The sequence below is a fragment of the Felis catus genome, chromosome D2 (assembly GCF_018350175.1).
Source record: "Felis catus isolate Fca126 chromosome D2, F.catus_Fca126_mat1.0, whole genome shotgun sequence".
Lineage (NCBI taxonomy): Eukaryota > Metazoa > Chordata > Mammalia > Carnivora > Felidae > Felis > Felis catus.
In genome coordinates, this window is record NC_058378.1 from 70495779 (window position 1) to 70517521 (window position 21743).

Genomic DNA, 21743 nt, shown 5'->3' on the forward strand with positions numbered 1-21743 from the left:
CCAGCCGGGGTGGGTCTGGAGCTTGCTACTCACGTCAGCCCCCCGGAGACCCAGGCCCCTCGCCTTGGCCAGTTCTGCCGCCCGCCGGGCCATCTCCACTTTGTAGGAGCCGGGAGGGGTCCAGCCGATACCTCTGGTCAGGTTCAAGTCTGATTTGTACTTGACCTTTCGGGGGAAGGAGGGAAGCAAGAGGAATAGGTCAGCAGGGTTTGGGGGTGATCTGGCCACAGAGTGGAGAATTCCACATGTGGAATGAGAGGCCGAGGCACAGGAGGAAGGGTCTCGGCCGGGCGGGGGGGGGGGGGTGCAGCTCACATCGCTTTGCAGCTGGTGGGCCTTCTGCGCGTGCTTCAGGCCGAGCTGCTCGGGGTCGCAGGTGGGCTGCGGCAGGGGCTGCCTGTAGCACACGTCGCTGGCCAGCTGCTGGCTCCTCCTGGCCTGGAGGAGGCCGGGCTGGTCTGGGCGGCTGTGGAACTGAGACCGACTCTTGGCGAAGTCCTTCTTGTACTCATTGTCACTCTGGAGTCTGCCGACGTTGAGGAAATGCCTCATCCTTGGGTCGTCCTGGACGCTGCGGTACCCAATCTGCTGGCCCCGGTCTCTCAGGAAGGCCTCTTTATACCGGAACTGCAGGTCAGAGGAGCAGAGGGGGGTCGTGGGTGCCTGCCTCCCCTCCCCCGCCAGCCCCCCCCCCCCCCCCCCGGGGTCTCAGCAGGAAGTTCAAGGATGGGGGAAGGGCGCAGCTTCGGATTCAGGTACACCTGGGATCTATCTCCCCCGCTGCTACCTTCTAGCTCTGTGGCCTCGGGCCAGTGACGGAGTCCCTCTGAGCCTCAGTTTCCCCACCTGATAAAATGGGAGAATGAACCTCCGCCCCACGGGACACTGACGGGATTCAACGAGCTGGGGGCTAAGCTTCGCGTCTGGCACAGGTTCACGCCCACCGAGTGGCGGCTCTGGGTGTTATTGCCGCCGTAATGAACCCAACAGGAAGAGGAACGCGCCCACTCTGTCAGCAGCCACTCTTCCCTTGATTTTTTCCAGTTTGCAGGGACCCGGGCCCCTCAAACCATCTATAGTGAAGGGCCAGATTCATTTCGTCTTGCTTTTTATTTATTTATTTATTTATTTTTAAATTTTTTTTTTAACGTTTATTTATTTTTGAGATAGAGAGAGACAGAGCATGAACAGGGGAGGGTCAGAGAGAGAGGGAGACACAGAATCCGAAACAGGCTCCAGGCTCTGAGCCATCAGCACAGAGCCCGACGCGGGGCTCGAACTCACGGACCGTGAGATCATGACCTGAGCCGAAGTTGGACGCTTAACCGACTGAGCCACCCAGGCACCCCTCGTCTTGCTTTTTAAATTGCCAATCCGTCAAGGTCCCAGATGTGGTTCTACCGCACCTGCAGTGGGGTGCCTTGTGCGTGTGACGACACCCAATGCGGCCCCTGCCCTGCTCAAGATAAGTCCACCGGGCACATGCTTGGCTGTCACCATAGCTAGTTGCTGCAAATGTTTCTAAATGCTTGCCCTTGGTTTCTGTACTTATTGTGGGCAGAGACAAGCTGTTCGTGATCAATGATCCAGTCAATGATGCCTTGCTCTTCCATAACAATGGCTGCCATGTTTTGAACACCTGTTATTTGCGTGACACTCTGAACTATTTTGTTTTCACTCCTACAACAGTCCTAGGAGATCAAAATTATACCCGTTGCTCATAGATGTAGAAATCTGCCTCCACAGAATGTGAGCAACTTGCCCAACACCACGCAGCTGAGTCCTAAATGACTGAGCCCGGACTTTAACTCAGACGAGTCGAGGTGGAAAGCTCAGTCTCTTTCTACCCTGTCACGCTGCACTTCAGCTAAAAGTGCTTTTGTGTGGATCAACACATCAATCACATGTTGATTGACCTCTCGGTACACACACATCAAGTTTAAGAGTGTCTCTCCTGAGAGTGTCTGGGTGGCTCAGTCTGCTAAGCGTCCGACTTTAGCTCAGGTCATGATCTTGTGGTTTGTGGGTTCGAGCCCTGCGTCGGGCTCTGTGCTGACAGCTGGAGCCTGCTTCAGATTCTATGTCTCCCCCTCTCCCTGCGCCTCCCTCTTTTGCACGCTGTCTCTCTCTCTCTCTCTCTCTCTCAAAAATAAACATTAAAAAAATAGTGTCTCTCTTGGGGCGCCTGGGTGCTCAGTCAGTTAAGCGACTGACTCTTGACATCCGCACCGTGACAGTGCACAGCCTGCCTGGGATTCTCTCTCTCCCTTTCTCTCTGCCCCTCCCATGTGCCTCTCTCTCTCTCAAAATAAATAAATAAACTTAAAAAGTTAAAAAATAATAAGAGCGTCACTCTTAAGAGAGAGAAAGTGGGAAAACGACCCTCCCCAACTTAAAACTTCTAGCTAAGATTCTGGGAGATAAGACCTATTTTTAATTTCATTGGAAATATTTGTTCAGTTTAGGTTCCTGGTGGTTTTCGTTTTAACAGAGCTGGGAAAACCAGTCAAAACTCTCAGTGACAGAGGGAGACAGAGCCTGAGGTCTTACGTCACTGGCGATCTCTCTGGACGCCCGGGCAGTCTGGAATGGAATGGCGTCCAGCCTGAAGTCATAGCCGACAGCCCGCGTCTGTTCCCAAGAGTTTCTGTAGGCTTTCTAGATGGCGAAAACAAAGAAGCGAACGAGCAGGGAGTGAGAACTCCGTATCTGGCATGTTGTCAGTTCTGAGCAGGAACAGATCCTAAACACACACCCTCGCCCTTGCAGGGGCCCAAGGACAGAGCCACAGCCCTGCATCCACCCCAAGGACCTCCCCAGCTCTGAGCCTGGCGGGACTGGCCACGAAGGGCCGCAGCTCTAAGCCCCTGGCTTGCTCATCAGGCCCTGCCCTGGCGGGTCTGGGCTCAGCGAGTCCGGCTCATTCGCTACATCCTGTTGGTACGAGGGGCCCCTGCCCCACTCCTTCCTGTGTTTGCATTCGCTTTCAGTGCCTCAGGTTTGCAGCTTCCAAACAACAGAACTCAAAGTTCGAGGACTCTGTTTCTTCAGATATGCGGAAAGTACTATTCCTTAGGTCCCGGCACCCATGGGTTTGTTAGCTCCAAAGACTTCCCAGGGGCCCCTCGGCAGCTCCCAAAGCCACGTGACCCCATCGCGATGAAGCGGGCTGTGTCCCATATGCACCCCATGAGGATGCACCGAGGGAAGAGCCTTCACCTGCATTAAATTGATTGCCAAGAACCTGACCGAGTTCCTGACCCATGTTATTTCACATCTTCCTCTTTCATTTTTCCCCTTTTGAAGCTGTTCTCACACACCCTCCAGGAGTCTGTAATCACACCCTCTTAGTCCTCAGGTAGACCCACATAACCGATAGAGCATCAAAATCTCCCATGCCTTCATGTAGCTAATAATTTTTTTTTTTTCAAGATAAGGGAATGGCTCAATGAAAGGAACCATCTGGAGATCCCAGTGGAGGGCTGTCCTTTATTCAGCCACAGAGAAGGGAGACAGCAGGCGAGGCACATCAGCAGCAGACGACAAAGTGACAGCCCCAGACCGTGTCTGTGGCTCACTCTTTCCAAGAGCCCCAGCGGGTCAGAAGGCCCTTTAAGAACCTTACTTTTGTCACTTGGAAATAGAGGTCAAGCCTGAGGCTCTGTTCTACAGGGGATTGAGGAGATTAAGCAAAGCGGGATGGCAGATAAAAAGCAAAGTGCCTCACACGGCCGCACACCTGGGCCTGGAACCAGAGGGGCCCATGGAGGCTGAGCCAGGCACGGCCGAGCTCCGCGCTTTTAGGTACCGCCATCCATCACCTTCACCTTCATCACAGCCTCCACCTCCAACACCCAACGCTGCCAACCATGAGCCAAATACCTACTGCGTTCAAGGGCCTAGAAATACAGACCCCGTAACCATTGGGACAATCACCTAATCGATGGGTCACAGACAGGGCCCAAAGGATTCCATTTCCCGGGTCGCCACTGAGTTAAGCAGGCGTGACCAAGGGATACGTACAAGGGGAGGAGCGTTCAGATAAAGACAGACCCACCGTCGCCTTTAGCATTATGCTCCCTAATATGGCGGCCCAGCACACAGAGTCCCAACTCTTAGCGTCCCCTGGGAAGGTGATGGTTGGCGCCTTCCTAAAAGAGGGCCTCCGCACCAGATCTGGGCTGGGTAGGGACACCAAGCTTCACTCCGCCTCAAACTCCCACGTCACCCCACGGTGGTGTCAAACGCACCCCCACTTCCGGGTCTCTGCAGCCGAGGGCCAACGAGCCAGTGTGGCCCAAATTGGGGTTCTCCCCAAGGCGCCTGCTCCCTTTCTCCTGCCCCCCTTCTCCCTGTATACTATTTGCTTGATTGTCATCACTTCCTCCCTGAGTTTTTTTATTCTGTTGAGGTTTCTGCCTTGCCACTGGGAGCCTTTACATTCCGTAGGCGCTTTGATTTGGAACCCTGGGCGTTTCTCTTCTTTATCACAGTGGGCACAGTTTTGTCCTCATCCTCACACATTAGAGTCATTTGATTTTTAGTTATTTCGGCTGCCTTACACATCTCAATGGCTTTCTTTGCCCAGGAAGGTCACTTTCCCTCCACATCTTCCTCACAGAGCACTTGATCCAATTGTGTGCATTCTACACGCCCCCGAAGAAGTGCTCTTTCAAAAGAGGTTCATGAGTTCTCCATATCCGCATGCCCCGGCGGCTAATTTCAGCTCTGGGACTCTACAGACTGGCGTCCCTTGTGAGCCGGAAGATGCGCCGTCACCGGCCCGGGGCGGCCGTCCTCCTTAAGCTGGCCCCCAAACGGACTGGCAGTCTTATCCCAGTTTTTCGGGGCAATGGGCCTCCAATAGTTCGTCAAATGGAGGCCTGGCCTTCTCCCATCCTTGAAGCATTAATGTGATGGCTGTTTTGTCCGAGCTCTGCTGAGGGGGAGGTCCCGCTTCCCCAGATGGAGGTCAGCCCACCAGAGCTGCCGTTCTAAAATTATCGCTCGCACATCCCTCAAAAGCATCAAATGGTCATAATAACTCATATTTACAAAGCCCCGTCGCATTCACCGCGTGGGATCCCACAGGGCTTTACAAACGCAACAAACTAATACACACGCTAACTAGAAGGCGCCTCTCGCCAACCCCTGCGAGGCGGCCACCTCTGGGGTGCACGGTAGCAGCTGTTGATCTGCGCGGAGCCCCAGGACACAATGGCCGGGCCAGGGAGGGAAGAATGGCCGGACTCTGGGAGGCCCCGCGCTGCCCCAGGCCGACACACTCAGCCTGTGTTATTCTGATCTGACGGCGTCTTTTGATTCTGCCGCCTGGCTACCTGTTATCCCAGGATCACAGCTCTGCTGGCCGAGCGGCTGCCTATTCTATTACAACCGGGGGCCTCCGACCCCTGCTAACAACAAGCCTGGGTTTAGGAAACAGCATCTTGGTTATGCACGCAAAGGGCACACATCTAAGGGACACGGAAGTGTTGAAGGCCACCGCCTCACGCACAAAGGAGACTGTGTTTGTGCCCGATGGGCGGCAACCGCAGCGTCTTTCCAAACTGTGCGGTGAGAAAGTGCCACGGCGTCTCCAAAGTCACCCTGCTCCGAAGGGCCGAGGACACGTGTCCGGGAAAGAGACAGAGCAAGCGTCTGCCCCTGCCAGGGCCAGGAGAGCGCACGACTGAGGTCTTTGCAGTCGTGCCCGGAACCAGAATTTCCGAGCTGGGAGGAACCACAGGCATCGGTTCTCCCGGCTCCAACCCATTTTCCAGTTGAGGAAACTGAGGCCCGGTGAGGAAGGTGGCTCCGAGTCGCACACGTGGTCTGTCTCACTCTCGGTCCCGTGTTCTTCCCGTCCCAGGTCCTCCCTCCTGGGACTTTTTCTTCCCCAACGAGTAACATCCAGCTCGGGTACGGATACATTTACAAATACGCTTACACACCACATGAACGGCTGCTTCACTTACGTCACTCAGGCACTGCGCGTTGAGGCGGGCTCTGGTGAAATCAGGGTGGTCGGGGATCGGGGTGTATCTGTGCAGGGACTCTGCGTCGCCCGCCCTGTACAGGCGCTGTGGGTAAGACAGGCTCACGGTAAGTGCGGAACTGCACCGGCCGAAGTGACAGGCGGAGAACAGGCGGACCCCCTGCCTGCCCCTCCCACCGAGTGCCCACCATCGCGGGGGCAGAACCCAGCCCAGCACGTGGAGGGCCTCCCGCCAGAACTCAGAACCCACCGGCTGACCATAGGGGCCCGTGTGCCCAGAGTCAGGTGGGACCGGCTGGTTTTAAATAGACCCTGTTTAAAACATCCATCAAGATCTGCTCCAAATGGGCCCCAAACCAGTATCCTGGTTGGCTACGCCCGCGTGTTTTACAACAGTATAAGGTGTGTGGGTATTTTGAGAATCTTTGCAACTGAGCATTGTTCAAGGTTTGTAACCTTGAACTTGTAACGAGATGCCTTAATGCCCTTGCTGTTTGACGTGAATAATAATAAAAAGACACAAAGGCTAACAAGTCTTTTTTTTTTTTTTTTAACCATGAAATGCCTTAAGATGTTTCCAGAAAACTAAAGTTTTCATAGTCTACCTGGGTCCCAGGAAGACACAATTTTAAAACTCGAGCTCTCTCTCCGTTCCTATTTTTAGAGCACTGATCTAAGAGTTGCAAACAATTTTAGGAAGGGATTGAGCCTCATCTACTTTTAGAGAGGAAAATACAGTATTCTGATCCTTTTCCAAATTCATCTTGGACTTCGCCAACACAAATGTTTCGGCACAACATTTAGACTCTGTGTGATGAGGGGTCAGCTTTCTCTGTGCAAAATCAAATCCCTTGACAATTTCAGAGAAAAAATATTTAACTTCCTATACTCCGAAATAAATGCAGGAGAGAAGAAATGAGGTTAAATCATACAGAGTAAAAGCAGAAAGAAGCTTTTAACGTGGCTGTTCTTTTTTTCTAACTGGGTTACGTTCAGCCTTTAATTCCATTACCATCTATCGATAATTGAGACGAATCTCTCTAACGTTGACGAAAAGATCACCAATAATACTTAGTATTGTTATGATCGCGAACACGCCATAATAGGGGACACTTATTGAGGACTCACTATGTTCCAGACACTTGCTAAAAGTGTCACATACATTTATTTATTTAGCCCTCAGTTTGTTCACTTCATCTTATGAAAAGGTGCTCTCAGTGCCGTCCTTTCCAATAAGGGAGCGGAGGTTAGAAGAGAGAAGTAACTGGTCTTCGACCACCCAGGCAGTAGACAGAAGGTCTGCGCTCACAGCTGTCCCAAGCCCATCCTCTGAAGCACTGAGTACTGGGCGGCACACTACCCACTAGGGGGCACCTAGGACGAGTGATGGAAGATGCCCACCTCATTGCAATGCAGGTAGCTGTTCTTGGCGTGAACCAGGTCTGGGGAGTCAACCACCGTGGTGAACTTGATACTGTCTGGTTTCTTACGGTATTTAGTCTGTAAGAAAAAGGCACAGGTTCCCATAAAACCGGTGAGCACCATGCATTTTTCAGCATGCAGCTTCACCGCACCACCTGCTCAGTACCAAATGGGCCAATGACACTACTGGAAAACAAGTCTCTCTTCTTGGCGGGTAGCTCACAGGGGTATACAAGAGGTCCAAGCGGCCCCTGTGATAAGGAACATTTTACCAGTATTTACTCTCCAGAGAGAGAGAGAGAGAGAGAGAGAGAGAGAGAGAGAGAGAGAAAGCTGCACAATAGCCTGGCTCATCACAATAAAGGAATTCAGTAGAGGGGAGAATTCAGCATCAGCAGGGTCCCAGTAAGGTCTGTTACTAAGAAATGGAAGAAGGCAGTGCCACCCTCAAGGGGACCCCAGGGCAAGAATCTCCAGGTCACCAGTACGGTGGGGAGTTGGGTTAAGGTAACCATTCCCCGTGCAATGCGTAACACCTTCTGAAATCAGATAAGCCCCAGACACTGGGCACTCTGAGTAAACTCAGGAGGTGGATGGCAAGTTCTGTGCCCCCATGAAAAACAACGGGCCAGCTTAGCTCGTGACTACCGAATGTGCCTACTGAGAATCTTCTAGCACATCATCTGTCTCTCACTGCCCAGTTGGGAACATGCCTTTAACTCCCCAGCAAGTGAATTCATGTGGAGGGAGATCTTGTTCAGTCCTGCCACTGGGTTGCAAAAGGCCAAGAAAAACACTGGGCGTCCAGTGGCCACGGGGCCCTCTTGGGATCTCCACCCTGTAAGCAGGTTCCCTCTGCAGCAGAAAGTGAACGCTATAGGTTGCACGTATGATAGGGTCGGGTTAGTGGTACCTCGCTGATGAGTTCTCCAGCCTTCTTTGCACACTCTAGCTGTGGGGAACTCAGCGTCAACCATCCCGTCCCCTTCATGCCCATCAGGTCTGACTTGTAGCGAAACTGCGGGAAGAAAATCATTGGCTTTTACCAAGAGAGTGTCTGAGACTGTCGGGGCATTCCTAGATCCTTGATTTGTAATAATGCTTCGTCATGACGTGTCAACATCTTCATTCGGAGTGTGTCTGCACAGCGTTAAGTCCAACCACGTGAGTTCGTGCACTCTGCCAGGAATTAAATAATGGATCGTGCCTAAGATACAAGAAGACCCCACCTGTGAACTGGCAGGGTTAGAAGCCAAGGTAATGGATGCAAATGATTGCTTGAAGGAAGAGTGGAGATCTACACCCAAGCCCAGGCATCTGCCTGGATTATTTTGTTTCCTTCTGGCAGTGAGGTGACTGCCTGCCTGCCTGCCTACATAGAACAGTTTTGCCCACCTCCAGGCGATGAAAGGGCTTTGAGCTCTGGGTCAAACCTGCCATGACTCGGAGCAAATCACTTTACCAATGTGACTCAGTTTCTCTCTGTGACAGCTGGAGGTGGTAACGACCCTTCTGTGCTCATGAGAACGCCCGAGGGTCCTCAGGAGCAAAAGCTGCTCTATGTGTTGGATCTGTTTTTGTCTCGTGGTGGTTTGGGGGGCCGGGGGGGGGGCAGGAGGGCACGGGGACAATTACAGCAGGACCCTAAGAAGGGCACAAGCTTAGATACAACCGGCCTACAGTATGGGAGCCAATTTAATCTTTTTGTGCCTACGTTTCCCTCCCCCTGCCACCGTTCCCCAGGATTTGCTCATAATGTCAAAACGGGCTGGGCTTTATCACCCTTTTTTTTTTCATTTTAAGGACTCAGAAGATTAGAACTACAGCAGCATCCCTGGGACAAAATAGTTTAAGTGGTGCTGTAGGACAATGAGTCTGATCAGGAGTCTCCTAAAACATTAGGTCTTAGTACCATCCCTCCACCTGCCCACCATTATCTAGGATGAGACAGTCACATGAACGCTTTTCTTCTTCTCTTTATGGAAATTAGGCATTTTTTAAAGGTGGAAAAAGACCCTCTAAGGAAATCTAAAATTTGGATCTAAACGAAGTTGATAGCGTTCCTCTAATTTAGATACAAGCTCTGCTGTAACGCAAAATATCACTCCAGAAACCAGCCTCTCGGCCTTTTTAGTTCCTTTTCATTTCAGGATTCACAGCGTCCCTCACAGCTGGTCTCAAAGAGGGTCCGTTTCTGATCTACTGTCTGCTGGTTAATGCCCCCGTGCAAATTCCACTCTGCTTTCTAACTGGTGAAGGGAGGCATCACTCAGGTTCAGGAGCAGGCTTCAAAACCCCATGTCAGTAAGATTGCTTTTTATACCACGATCTTTCGGTCTACACCGGCAAAGCTTTTGCCTTCCACTCTGATAAAGAACAGAGAAAATTGGATAAATTTCTAAGTTAGAGAGAATAATCCGACAGGACCTCTTCACAGCCGGGTCTCGCTCCTTTCATACGCAAGATGAAGTGGGGAACACTCTTTCAACTTGCCTTTTGTTGAGCTGAACAGTACAATCGCAGGTAAGTCAGAAAGCAAGATGCAGGTTCCCCAAAGATCTGACTGCGCCTCAGACTCTCTTATAAATGGATCGTCTATTGATATTTCAGCTCCCAGCCCAGGTTGGACTATTCACGCAGACCCTAAAAACAACACGCCTGCCCCAGACTTCACGATGAAAGAGGGGGAGAGAGAGGGGAGTTGAGAAGAATCAGCTACCCAAAGATGGTTTTAAAGAAGGATTCTAAGATAATAAGAGAGCCTCGCACGCTGCCCAACTGCATCTGGCTTCCCCAAATGGCAGTCTTGCTGTTTTCCCTTGCCTGGAAGCCACCTTCGGATTCGTACGTGGGGTTTCCCGGCACCCCCATTTTGCAGCACCGGCTGCAACTGGGTCCCCAATTTCCAACGATGTAAACAACTGCACCCAGGAGGCGGCCAGTGGGAAGGTGTATTTGTCGTATTAATGGGACCCTTTATAACCACTCTCTTGCACAGGGTGTGGTTTGCTTTAGACTCATTATTTCATGCATTGTTCATGGCATCCTTCAAAGGAGGGGTTCTTATGCCCACACGCAGAACAATTTTGGTGTTCGACTGACTGCTCAGACTCTCAGAAGAGCCACCGGCGGCTGTCCACTTGGTGTACCACGCAGGCGGTCATTGAAGGAACCCTTAGGAGTCGGAGCACCTGGGGTCCTAATCCAGCCACGTGGGGGAGCCAAAGAGCACTGAACTAGGAGTCTGGACACAAGAGCCCTGCTCTGCTCCTTAACGTAGGGTCTGGAGCAAGCCATTCCCCTGCCAGCCTGTGACCCTGGGCAAGTTATTTAAGATTACAGGTGCCTTAGCTGCCACATCTGTAAAAACGAGAGGAACACCAGTATGCACCTAGATACTAAATGAGATAGTTGGTGCAAACCATTTAAACAAATGCCTGGTCCAGAATAAACGTTGCAAACGTTGTAGCTAATGTTATTGTTGTTTCTGATGGAGAAACTGAGGCTCACGGAGCTTACAGAGTCTACCTGAGGTCATGCAGCCGTAAAGGGTGGGGTCAGGGCTGTCCCCTTGACAGTCCCTGAAGGTGCTCTTCAGGACTCCCTGCAGCCCCCGCACAAGATCATGGCCATCCACTGTAGAGCACTGCCTGGGCACAGCATGTATCTCATACATGTCCCGAGGCAAGCATGGCTTGAGCAACTGTGGCCTGAGACCTTCGTCCTGGGGGAGAGCACCTCTTGGCTCCCTCTGGCCCGACCCACAGGTTTCTTTCTGGCCAGGGTAGGAGAGGGCAGGAGAAGTAGCCGGAGGCTGGGGGCTACTGTTCCTCCCCCAGACTGAGCCGAACTGAGTCAACACACACACAGCCTTTGTTTCTTTTTCTATACAACGTAACTACATGAAACTAGATTTTCAATAACGACCAGGAGAAAACTGAAGCCTCAGAACCAGCTCAACATTACGAGGTGTCCTCTGTCCTCTCGCAATCTACCTGCCCCCCCACCAAATGAACAGACTTGAAGTTTAAAAAGCGATGCATGAAACATCATACGGTGATTTAAAAAAATTAAGCCATAGCTTCTCAGCTTTCCAAATTTTAATACATATCCTATTTCATAAAGTGTGTAAGAATGCCAGCTACCATCTCTTGGAAAGTCCTTTGCTTTTTAGATTGTTTTTCCTACATTTTTTAGCATTAAAATATCCTTTCTTTTCAGAAAAAAAAAAACCTGTGATATAAATGGTAGCTTGAAATAATGTTTAGGTTTTTTTTCCTCACTTAGTAAAGTAAAAATCTGAGGGCAATCTGGGTGGCTTAGTCGGTTAAGCATCCAACTCTTGATTTCAGCTCAGGTCATGATCTCAGGGTTTGTGAGACAGAGTCCCAGATTGGGCTCTGTGCTGACAGCACGGAGACTGCTTGAAATCCACTCACTCTCTCTCTTTCTCTGCCCCTCCCCCTCTTAAAATAAGTAAATAAACGTGAAATAAAAATCTGACATTATACTGATGCCACCATCTTAAAAACATCTACCCGTGAACCCTGAGATCTGAGGTCACTGGTCAAACCTCTTTGCTTCTCTGTTGGAGGGACAGAGGCCTAGAAAGCAAAGTGAAAGTTCCAGGACACGGAGTCAGTGGGTGACAAAGTGGGGCTTCCCACGAGTGTCTTGGGGCTCCCGGCTCGGCTCCCCTCACCTCTCCCGGATGGTCTCTGTATCTGCCCTGGAGGTTCCTCTTCCCCCCAGGAATAGACCGTTGACAAGATGGTCATGCCATGCACCATTCTTGGAGATGGCAGGACAGCCATCTAGCAGGTGGAAGGCCTTCCTAATGGAACTTGGGCTGGCCCCTTAGTAACTACATCCCCTGTGTGGGGCCCGATGACCTCCCCCTGCCCCACACTCGACCTGACTGGGATAACTGCCATTCCAGAGAACTGCGATGAATAATGAGGTGACCAGTGAATCATGACATCACGGAGTCCGAATTAATCACCAATTATGTGTTTATAATATTCTGTCTGTGCCGTGTAACTAAACTCAAGAGCGGTCGTTGCCCTAAAGGTAACCAGACTCAAGACCTTGGTGTAGAGAACAATCAAAACAGCTAACACTTCCCGGCACGTTTCTATGCACCGGGCACCATGCGAGGTTTCATACAGGCCAGTCCTAAACTGAGAACTGGGTTCTCAACTGGGGGCAGTTTTGCCCCCCACGTACATTTGGCGATATTTCAAGACATTCTGACTGTCACACCGGGGGGAGGGCAGTGCCATGGCATCTAGTGGGTAGAGGCCACCATGCACCAGACGGGCCCCACCATGGAGAATCACCCAGCCCAGAACATCTGAGGTGCTGGAGTTGAGAAAGCCTGGTACGAGAGTTCCTTCCTCCTAGGGCTGAGAGAAACAACACGTACAAGTTCACGTGGTTCAGTGCCTGCCACTGACCACACCCACATTATCATCGTTACCTTGTCCCAGCGGGAGACGCTGAGGCCTGGAAGGAGGAGGGAACTGATGTCAGCACGTATGGGAGGGGTTGGTGCCCTGGCCTGGGTGAGGACCTCTCTTTTCTGGGTCTCAGTGTCCACACTTGGGTTGTAGGAAGCCTGACTCCCCTGCAAGGAGCTCCCTCCTCGAGAGCAAGATGGGTAAGATGATGGGTTCTGGGGTCAGTCCTGCCTGGACATCTCCCAGTGACCTCATCTGTGTAAGAGGAGTCATGACTGTCCCCACCTCGCAGCATGTGGCAAGAGGGACACTCAGGCAGGCAGGCAGGCAGACAGCGTCAGCTGTGGCTGGATCACTGTTTGCCAGGCATGAGCTTCCCCCCCCCCCCCCACTGCATACCGTCCAGCCCCTACTCTCTCTCGGACCCCCGCTCCAGACCACATCCTCCTCGCTCACCCACTTCCTTTGTGCTGGCCTCAAATAGGCTGGGGCTCTTGGGGCGCCTGGGTGGCGCAGTCGGTTAAGTGTCCGACTTCAGCCAGGTCATGATCTCACGGTCCGTGAGTTCGAGCCCCGCATCAGGCTCTGGGCTGATGGCTCGGAGCCTGGAGCCTGCTTCCGATTCTGTGTCTCCCTCTCTCTCTGCCCCTCCCCCATTCATGCTCTGTCTCTCTCTGTCCCAAAAATAAATAAAAAACGTTGAAAAAAAAATTTAAAAAAAAAATAAAAAAAAATAGGCTGGGGCTCCTCCCGCTCAGGGCCTTGGCCTTTGGATTTGCTATTCTGTCGGCTGGAGTGGTATCTCCTTCCCTCAACTTTGGTCTTTGCTCAAATGTTGCCTTTTCAGTGCCCTGACCCCGCCCTCCGTTTTCATTTGCACACACGCAGGTCCACCCACCTACCCCCGTTCCCTGCTCTGTGTGTCTCCACCACGTGTGTCCACCCGACGTACCACGTGTCCTACTTATCACAGTCCTTCTCCCTCCCAGATCATGGAAGCCCCGGGAAAGCAGCAGTTTTTGACTTTTCTGTTGACCGTGGTAATCCCCAGGGCCTGGAATGGTGCAGTAGGTACTCAAGAAACAGTTATCAAACAACCGAATGATTCCAACCTAGATGGCCCGACACAGACCCAGCAAGTTTTAGCTTTGGCAGGGGCGGGGACCGAAAGGCAAAGGAAGCAGCAGAGATTTACATCCAGCCTCGGCACGGGGAGGAAGGTCAGGGGCTGGCGTGCAGCCCGAAGGTCCCCTACCTCACTCTGCAGCACGTGAGCTCTCTTGGCCCAGGACATCTTCAGGTCCTCAGGCAGCGCCGTGAACTCGTGGCACCATGTCCTGTAGTCGTGATCGCTGGCTAGGGCCTGGGCCTTCCTGGCGTGGACCAGGTGCACCATGTCCATGGGCAGGTGACACTGGGCTCGGCCGCCCGCCGCCCCCCGCCTGTACTGAAGCTCGCTCTGCAGCTGGCCCACCCGCCAGCAGTGCCGGAGCCGGGGGTCCTCGCTCACGCTCCGGGTCCCGATCAGCCTACCTCGCTCCTTCACAAAGTCATGTCGGTAGAGAAACTGGAAGGGAAGACTGCAGTCAGGGGCCGGCCTTCGGCCTGCTTAAATCCCACCTGCGTGTTTTCACTGCCGACCCTAGAAAACTCACCCACTCTTCCGCTAGGAGGTGATGATTATAAGAAAAACCACAGTGAGGGTGGCATGAGATAATGCTTCCTCCCCAGGGGCTGAACAATTAAAACATCGCTCCATTCTTCCTACCTAATTAAAACCATATCCTCAGGACCAAAGGAAGGGCCCCACTCCCCTTATGTGTGTCCTATGGCCAAAAGGAATTTATCAAAAAAGGTAAAAGAGAAACTCGTGCTTTAACCGTTTGTACTTGGCAAAACATTAAACCCAAAAGACAGGATCCATTTATTTGAAGTCCACGTTTTCTGTGATTTGTTTGTGGGAAGGAGAAAGTCACCTTCATGTCCCAAAGCTATGGACGCTATCAACAGAGTGGCTGAAACACAGCTGGCCAATCCTAACGCCAACGTGTGAAACTACAGAGAGCCAAGAGGGAGATGCGTTACGGTCGTATTACAATTTCTCTTACGGGTTCTCTGTCGAATTCTAGGCGCAGTCAGAAAGCAGGCGGCTCACGCGTTACAGGGGGGACCGCTGGCGAGACCCCGCCATTAGAAACAAATCCTAATCGCTTTCCTGCTGGAGACCTTTGCCTGAGTTTAGCTTCGGATTCACAGAGCCTTTCTTTCCCTCCCTCCGTCAAAGAGTCTCATTCCTAACTAATATATTCTGCAGGTGACATCCTGTCTCACACGGTGATAGATTTGCTTTAATTCAGGAAAATCAGCCGTAGACATTGTTTTACAAGAAGTTAACAGAAATTAGGCAAAATGGAAGGTCATATCATTCGACTCACATCACTGGCTATATCTCCAGAGACGCGAGCAGCCTGGAAGGGAAGAGCGTCTATCGTCAGCTTGTAGCCTTGAGCACGGAGATTACGCCAAGACTCCTTGTATTTGGCCTACAGTAGGAACACATGGAGATCTTCTTTAAAAAAAAAAAAAGAAAGAAAATTACACGAACCAACGAACAAAGGCTACCCCTTTCATTTGTAGCAGGGCGTTCGAGAATCGATTTCTGACCAGCAAAAGCGCTCTCTTTTGCAAAGACAATCTCATTAGCACACACACTGGCATGCTCTCTGACGCCTATGTACGCGCCACACTTGAGGAAAAACGCATTTACCATGAGCATCTAAAAGACATTTTTTAAGTTTCTGGGAACACCAGAAGGGCCACCGTTAGAGCCCATCACGGCCACAGACAGACGTGGCTTTGGAGCGCGTCTGCACCTCAGCTTACGTCAAGAAAGGCTTACGTCACTCAGATTGGCCGCGTTTGCTTTGGCTCGGGCGAACTCAGGCAGACCCAGGGTCATTGTGTACCGGTGCCTCTCCTCGTCCCCGGCTGCTTTATAGAGGCGCTGGGTAGAAAAAGAACGAAGAACAAGCAAGGAGATAACGCTCAGTGCTTCTGCAACGCTGCAGGTCCCTCGCTGGCAAGCGGGAAATAGGTTTGCAGAAATAGGTTTGCGGAAGGCCACTCGCTGTGTCGCAGATACACCTTCAGCCCTGGGGAAGATCTCTCTTTCAATAAAGTCAGTTCTTTCATGAGTCAAACTGAGTGACATAAAAGGAGTATGTAAGACATTGCAAGTTGCTTCTGACGGGGTTCGGGACAGGTCGCCCCCAAATACGGCACCTTGGCGTACTGAATGCTTTAAGCTGAAGGAATCTGGGAAACAGCAGGTGCCAGAAGGGCTCTTTCTTCTCCCCTCTCCTGAAGCAGGTCAGAAGACCCTCCTGTGAGAGATGCCCTCCCCACACCCAGAGGCGATGAGCGTCCTTATCTCCGAAGACGGAGGGCTGCAGAGAGGAATCTGAGCGAACAGACCGAGCTGAGTGTGCCCCTGTTCTTAGCTCATCACGTTTTGCCGTGACTCTCTACTCCTCATCGAACCTCGTACTGAAACGCTCAGGTCTAACCCGTTTCTTCTGTCTTCACTTCCTTATGAAGGCTCCCCGTACCATGTAAAACTTGAGTTAAATAAACTAGTATGCTTTTCTTTTGTTAATCTGCCTTTTGTTACAGAAGCCGCACTGAGACCCTATGTTGGGTAAAAGAAAAGGTAATGTTTCCTCCTTATGCTTTGCCCAATAATAGGCTGAGGAAAGAAAACCACGTTTAGGAACACTATCAAAGCTCTTCTCATTGTAAACTTTTCCCTTGAGGATATAGTGTACAGACGATAAATACCAAGATCCGGGGGGATTTGGGAGAAGCCCCGGTTGGCGGAAGGGGGGTTCCCAAACTCTGTTCTGCATCCTTTCCTAAAGCCCCAGCTCCTTCCGTGAGCAAACTCCCACCAAGGCTGCCCTGCATGGCCTCCGCCAGTTACGAAAACACCTATTCTTGTGATCAGAAATGGCTCTGTGACTGGTGAGTTCTCTGAGGCCAGAGGTCATCACAAGAGGCAGTGTTACCCCACAGCATCCAGCTCACGCAGCAGGCAGGAAAGCCTGGGCAGGAATTTAAAATTGAGAACGGTTGCTACCCAAGCTCTTGGGGACATTCTTATCCTACGCTGCTGTCTCTTACTTTTTGACTTGGGGGAGAGTGGACCCTAATTGTCTAAATAGCCAAATCTCGACCGGCTTCTAAAAGAGTCAGGAAGAAAATCTGGAAAACTCAGGACGATGCCAAATTTAATTCTCTGCCGAGCTCGATTTCTGTTTCGAACTTGCAAGAGAGCCACCGAGAAGTAGAACCAAAGGGGCTGGACCACTGATTTTATGCAATAAGATCCCTTCCCCTGTGTGCCGCTCTGGTAGAGATATTTAAATAAAGTGAGCAAACAGCCCGTAAGGGAGGAGGCAGAAATTCCAGAGGTCCGACCAACAGCATCCTACGTAACCGGCCTTGCATCAGCACCCCTGAATAACCACACATCCTTCCGAGAATAATCATCAGAATGACCACGGACGTGCGGTTAGCCATTATGTTCCTAGACAGAACAGATGAACGACGGAGCAGTACTCTCAAACTTTAATGTGCCAAGGAAACACGTGAGGACCCCGTTAAAGGACCATGTGCATTCAGTGGGTCAGGGGTGGGGCCCGAGGTTCGGCACTTCTAACAAGCCCCCCAGGATATCCTGCTGGTCCGTGACGGCCCTTGAGGGGCAAGACTAGAGTCGGAACCAGATTTCCAACTAGGCCTTCCTTCCCTCTGGAAAATGTTTACAATCCATATGTGACGTTCTTTTCTTTCCAAACCCCCATGCAAACACGCGTGCTTTTTCCCGGCCCCGACCCCACAAATACACGTTATTTTTAACAAGCTAGCAGGTTTTAAAAAGGCCATTCCAAAGCCATCCGATTTTACCTCATTGGTAATCTGGTTGCTGAGTTTTGCATGAAGGAGGCTGGGGGTGTCTGTCACAGCTGTGTACTTGAATGACTGGGGATGCTGACGGTATTTACTCTGAGGGAAGAAGACGACTTGTTAGGCATCAAACCAGAAGGAGACGAAGCTCTCTAAGCGCTGGTTATAAAATCTCACTTTGCAAAGGCTGCTAGTCTGTTCCCCGGAATCCAGTCCGACACCTGCTCTCGTGACCTCAGAGCTCAGAGGGAGGAAGACGCAGAGGAGGACAGGACGGACTGAATCAGATGCTTACCCACAGGAAGAGGAGAGGACATCTAGCCCTTTGCCATGAATGGGAACGTGACTATTGAAATTTGCAGTTTGCTCCCGACCTTTGTTCACTGGGGACCCAGAGCCCCTCGGCTCTGGGAATGTCCCAAAAAGAACTGTGCAGCTTTAAAAAAAAAAAAAAAAGAATACCGATTGCCTGCACCCTGCCCTGGGAGACCAGGATTCATTAAACTGTCAGGGGGCCCAGGCATCTGTATTTTTTTTTCAAGCTCCAAAGACAATTCTGATGCCCCACCAGGTTCAGAAACCACTCTCTTTTGAGATTTCACTGGAAAAGTAAAGCGCAAAGTTCAATGTGAACTCCCACGGTGAGGCCAGCTCCGTTTTCTCAGAGTTCCTAATCAATGTGTGAGCCCACCTGATACTTCCAGTGCCCTCCGTTATGCCCTCCTGTCCTTGCATCTACAGTGAGTGGACGTCCCAGAGCCCTTGCAGGTGTAAGTAAGATTCCTCAGAAGCTCAAAGGGCTTAGAATTCTAGACTTCTGTATTTTTACCATGAAATTATCACCAAGCTTCTAACAACCATTTCCCAGCCACCGGAGAAGCATAGTTGCTGGGACTATTAGCGCTAATCCTCATAAAAACTAAACGAGAGGGGTAGGAGTACCCCCATTTAACTGATTACAAAGGTGAGACTCAGAGAGGGCAGGTGACAGGCTGGAGGTCACACAGCAAATGAGCACTGGCCTAGGATTTCAGTCTCCATCTGTTGGTCTCCAAAGCCGGCCTTTTTGTCATTGTACCACAGGGCCACTCTTCAAAGGGACCCTAGGGAAGCGGATCTTACGAGTCAGTGAATAATTCTTACGTGTTCATAAGGGACTGGCTTGATATGTGCAAAGCTGTCTTAAATGACATCCAGTCTAAATGGAGGATCTCGTAACAGAACAGAGGCCCCAGAAGAGGTTATGCGGTGAACGGCCACGGTTAACAGTTAACATCTAACTGGCTTCAGCAGGAAGAAGTAAGCTGAATGCTTATTTCTCCCGTGGAAATAAGACGGATACCCCTCAGCCCTCCAGGGTCCCCGGTCACCTCACTGATGAGTTCAGATGCCTTCTTTCTCCCTTCGATCTCTAACGTGCCTGGAATGACACAGGGAACGCCTCGCATGAAGTTCAGGTCTGACCGGTACAAATTCTAGAAGAGACAACACAAGGAGTCAGAAAAGCCAAACTCACAGAACAAGGAAGCCAAGAGAAGCCGGAGGACCCACGAGAGGATAACGTCGTAATTAGAACTCACGGCCAAGCCAGTGTCTCCAGACAGAGCATCCTCAGCAAACACACGGTGCCTCCCAGTAAGTGTTTGTGGGGGAAACAAAAATGTAGGTCAAAAGAAAAACGATTCTGCTGTCACCTGTCTCCGTAGCTTTGGAGGGAGGTGAGGCAGGTTTTTATCTTCATGGGGGCTATCAAGACATAAACGCTGGAGTGGATTGTGCTTGGAAAGTCAGTTGTCTGGGGGCAAATGTGGAAATGACGGTTTAATAGGCCTTCTAAAACAAAACCCAGCAGCAGAGGGTGGCATTAATTAATCATGGGTTAAGAAAGAACTAATAAATGAATCCAGAATCATCTGGCACAGGCCTGTCTGTGCGGGTAGGGGCGAGTGTGTGTACCTGAGTGATCCGGGCTGACAGTTTAAAGGGTCCCCAAATTCGCTCCCCTGCAGCCACCCAGGTGCCCCCCCTCGCCCGCCCCCGGCCGTTGCTGCCTTCCAAGTGCTGTCACAGCGAGAGGCAGGGCAGGCGAGGGCTCCGCTCAAGTGACACACAGGCCCTGAGCTGAGCGTGGCAGCTCCACGGTCCTCCAGCTGCTCTGGGGTTCCTGACAGTTTCTGGCAGCCGGCAAGCACCGTACACGGGCGGAAAACCCGAACAGACGACAGATACCCAGATCTGAGTGTCCCTTTGCTTCCAGGCACTGTCGAACCAGGATGCAGGTTTTGTGCGGTGTTTTGCTTTCCAACCCCAGCCCGTTACTTGCAAAGCCCATAGCACGGAAACCTAGAAAGGTAGGCAACAGGGGGAATGCCAAACAGGACGCTGCCGCCTGTGGAGGGGAGACATCCGGGATCTCTTTGGGAGTGAGGAAATCCTCGGTGCTCCCCAATACTCCCAGGCCACCTGCTTCCGGAAACAGGTCAAGCTCGTGTCAAGCTCGAGCTTGACACGCACGTGGGAGGCCCGTGAAGGTCTCCACCACTCGTCGCGGGGACCCAGGAAGGACTGCTGGGGCCCGGATGCCCTGCCGTCCCCCACACACTCGCCTCTGCCTGAAGTGGGTCCGCTCTGACCCCAGCCTCTCCTAACAGAGCATGGCCTCCCTCAGAAAACGGGCAGCCTGGGAATTTACGAAGCACGAAGAGCCCCCCCGGTCAGACCTGAGGCCAAAGGCAGTGCCGGTAGCAAATCTTCAACATGCAAAACATGTGAGCGGAGGGCATCCTGGTCAGATGCCATCTAAGTTCACGTGTCAGCCCCCCTTTCTCACTGACAGTTGTGGGGTCTCGGGCAAGCTCTCTCTTTAACTTCTTCGAGCCTCCCTGTCATTTCTAAAATGGGGTAAAGACTACTGATACGGGGTTATTTTGCGGTTCAAATGAGATCATGTGTGAAAACGCCATGTTTGGAACCAGTGGATGTTTCCCGTTGCCGTTAGATCTGTGTAACCGTGCTGGGCAGGAGCACGGGGCGGCGTTTCCCAAGAAGACCCCGGTTTGGGATTTCGCACCTCCGGAATCCCCCGCGGCACCAACGGGAGCTTGGAGTCACTGCCTCCTGGTCCAATCTGAGAGGACAGAGCCCTGAGAGAGAGGCCAGGTCCCCTTACCTCGCTCTGCAACTTGTGAGCTCTCTTGGCACAGCTGAGCCTCAGGTCTTCGGCCAAGGAAGTGTACTGGGGGAGCGGGTGTCTGTAGTCCTGGTCGCTGGCCAGGCTCTGAGCCTTCCTGGCATGCACCAGGGTCACCATGTCCAATGGCAGATGGAAGTGTGCCTTGGAGAGTTCAAAGCCTTTCTTGTAATTCACCTAGAGGGGCAGACAGATCAACAGCCGCTATTTCAAAGCCACCATTTGCACAGGGACCGTCAGGGACAGAGAGTGCAGTGAGAGTCTCCCAGGTGAGCCCCGGAGATGTTCTGGCGGGACCACTGCTCCTTTCTTGTAGGGACTGGCTTAATTAGCAGGATTCATGACACTCACCACCCTCAGCTCCTGGAGGTCACTGACTTAGATGATGAAGGCCCACGGCTCCCCCAGTTGGGGCAATATAGAAGTGCACGAGACCTACATCACATCACGTCAGTGATTCCCTTGCTGAGTCTTTAGATCTTCCCATTTGCCAGAGGCAAGAAGGTATGTGGCTAACCTGTGAGGGCACGGGGCCCGCCAGAGTTTCTCCCCCTCCCCCTGTCAGGTTCAGACTTTAGACACCGGGGACTCCCTTCTCGGGCTTAGCCGATGAAGAGCTTCTTCAAAGCATCAGACGACATCCTAAGAAGTCTGGGTCAGGGGCGCCTGGGTGCTGAGCGGGTTGAGCATCTTACTCTTGATTTCGGCTCGG

The 21743-nt window shown here is 51.8% G+C and overlaps 1 protein-coding gene across 11 annotated transcripts in view; it reads right to left on the bottom strand.

The window, feature by feature from the left end:
• Window positions 1-21743, bottom strand: part of NRAP (nebulin related anchoring protein) — a 70983-nt gene that overhangs the window by 929 nt on the left and 48311 nt on the right. For 9 of the 11 annotated variants that reach the window (XM_023240955.2, XM_011287567.3, XM_011287564.3 and 6 more), the window contains 12 exons: window positions 21011-21208; window positions 19212-19316; window positions 17842-17940; window positions 15776-15880; window positions 15312-15419; window positions 14132-14443; window positions 8331-8435; window positions 7397-7495; window positions 5976-6080; window positions 2551-2658; window positions 316-627; window positions 34-165 (listed from right to left, as the gene is read on the bottom strand). In XM_023240955.2, the coding sequence (XP_023096723.2) occupies window positions 34-165; window positions 316-627; window positions 2551-2658; window positions 5976-6080; window positions 7397-7495; window positions 8331-8435; window positions 14132-14443; window positions 15312-15419; window positions 15776-15880; window positions 17842-17940; window positions 19212-19316; window positions 21011-21208 (1788 nt within the window). Of the gene's footprint in view, window positions 1-33; window positions 166-315; window positions 628-2550; window positions 2659-5975; window positions 6081-6548; window positions 7193-7369; window positions 7496-8330; window positions 8436-14131; window positions 14444-15311; window positions 15420-15775; window positions 15881-17841; window positions 17941-19211; window positions 19317-21010; window positions 21209-21743 lie in introns of those variants that run through there. The other 2 variants (XM_011287568.3, XM_045040694.1) reach the window with 2 other exon arrangements.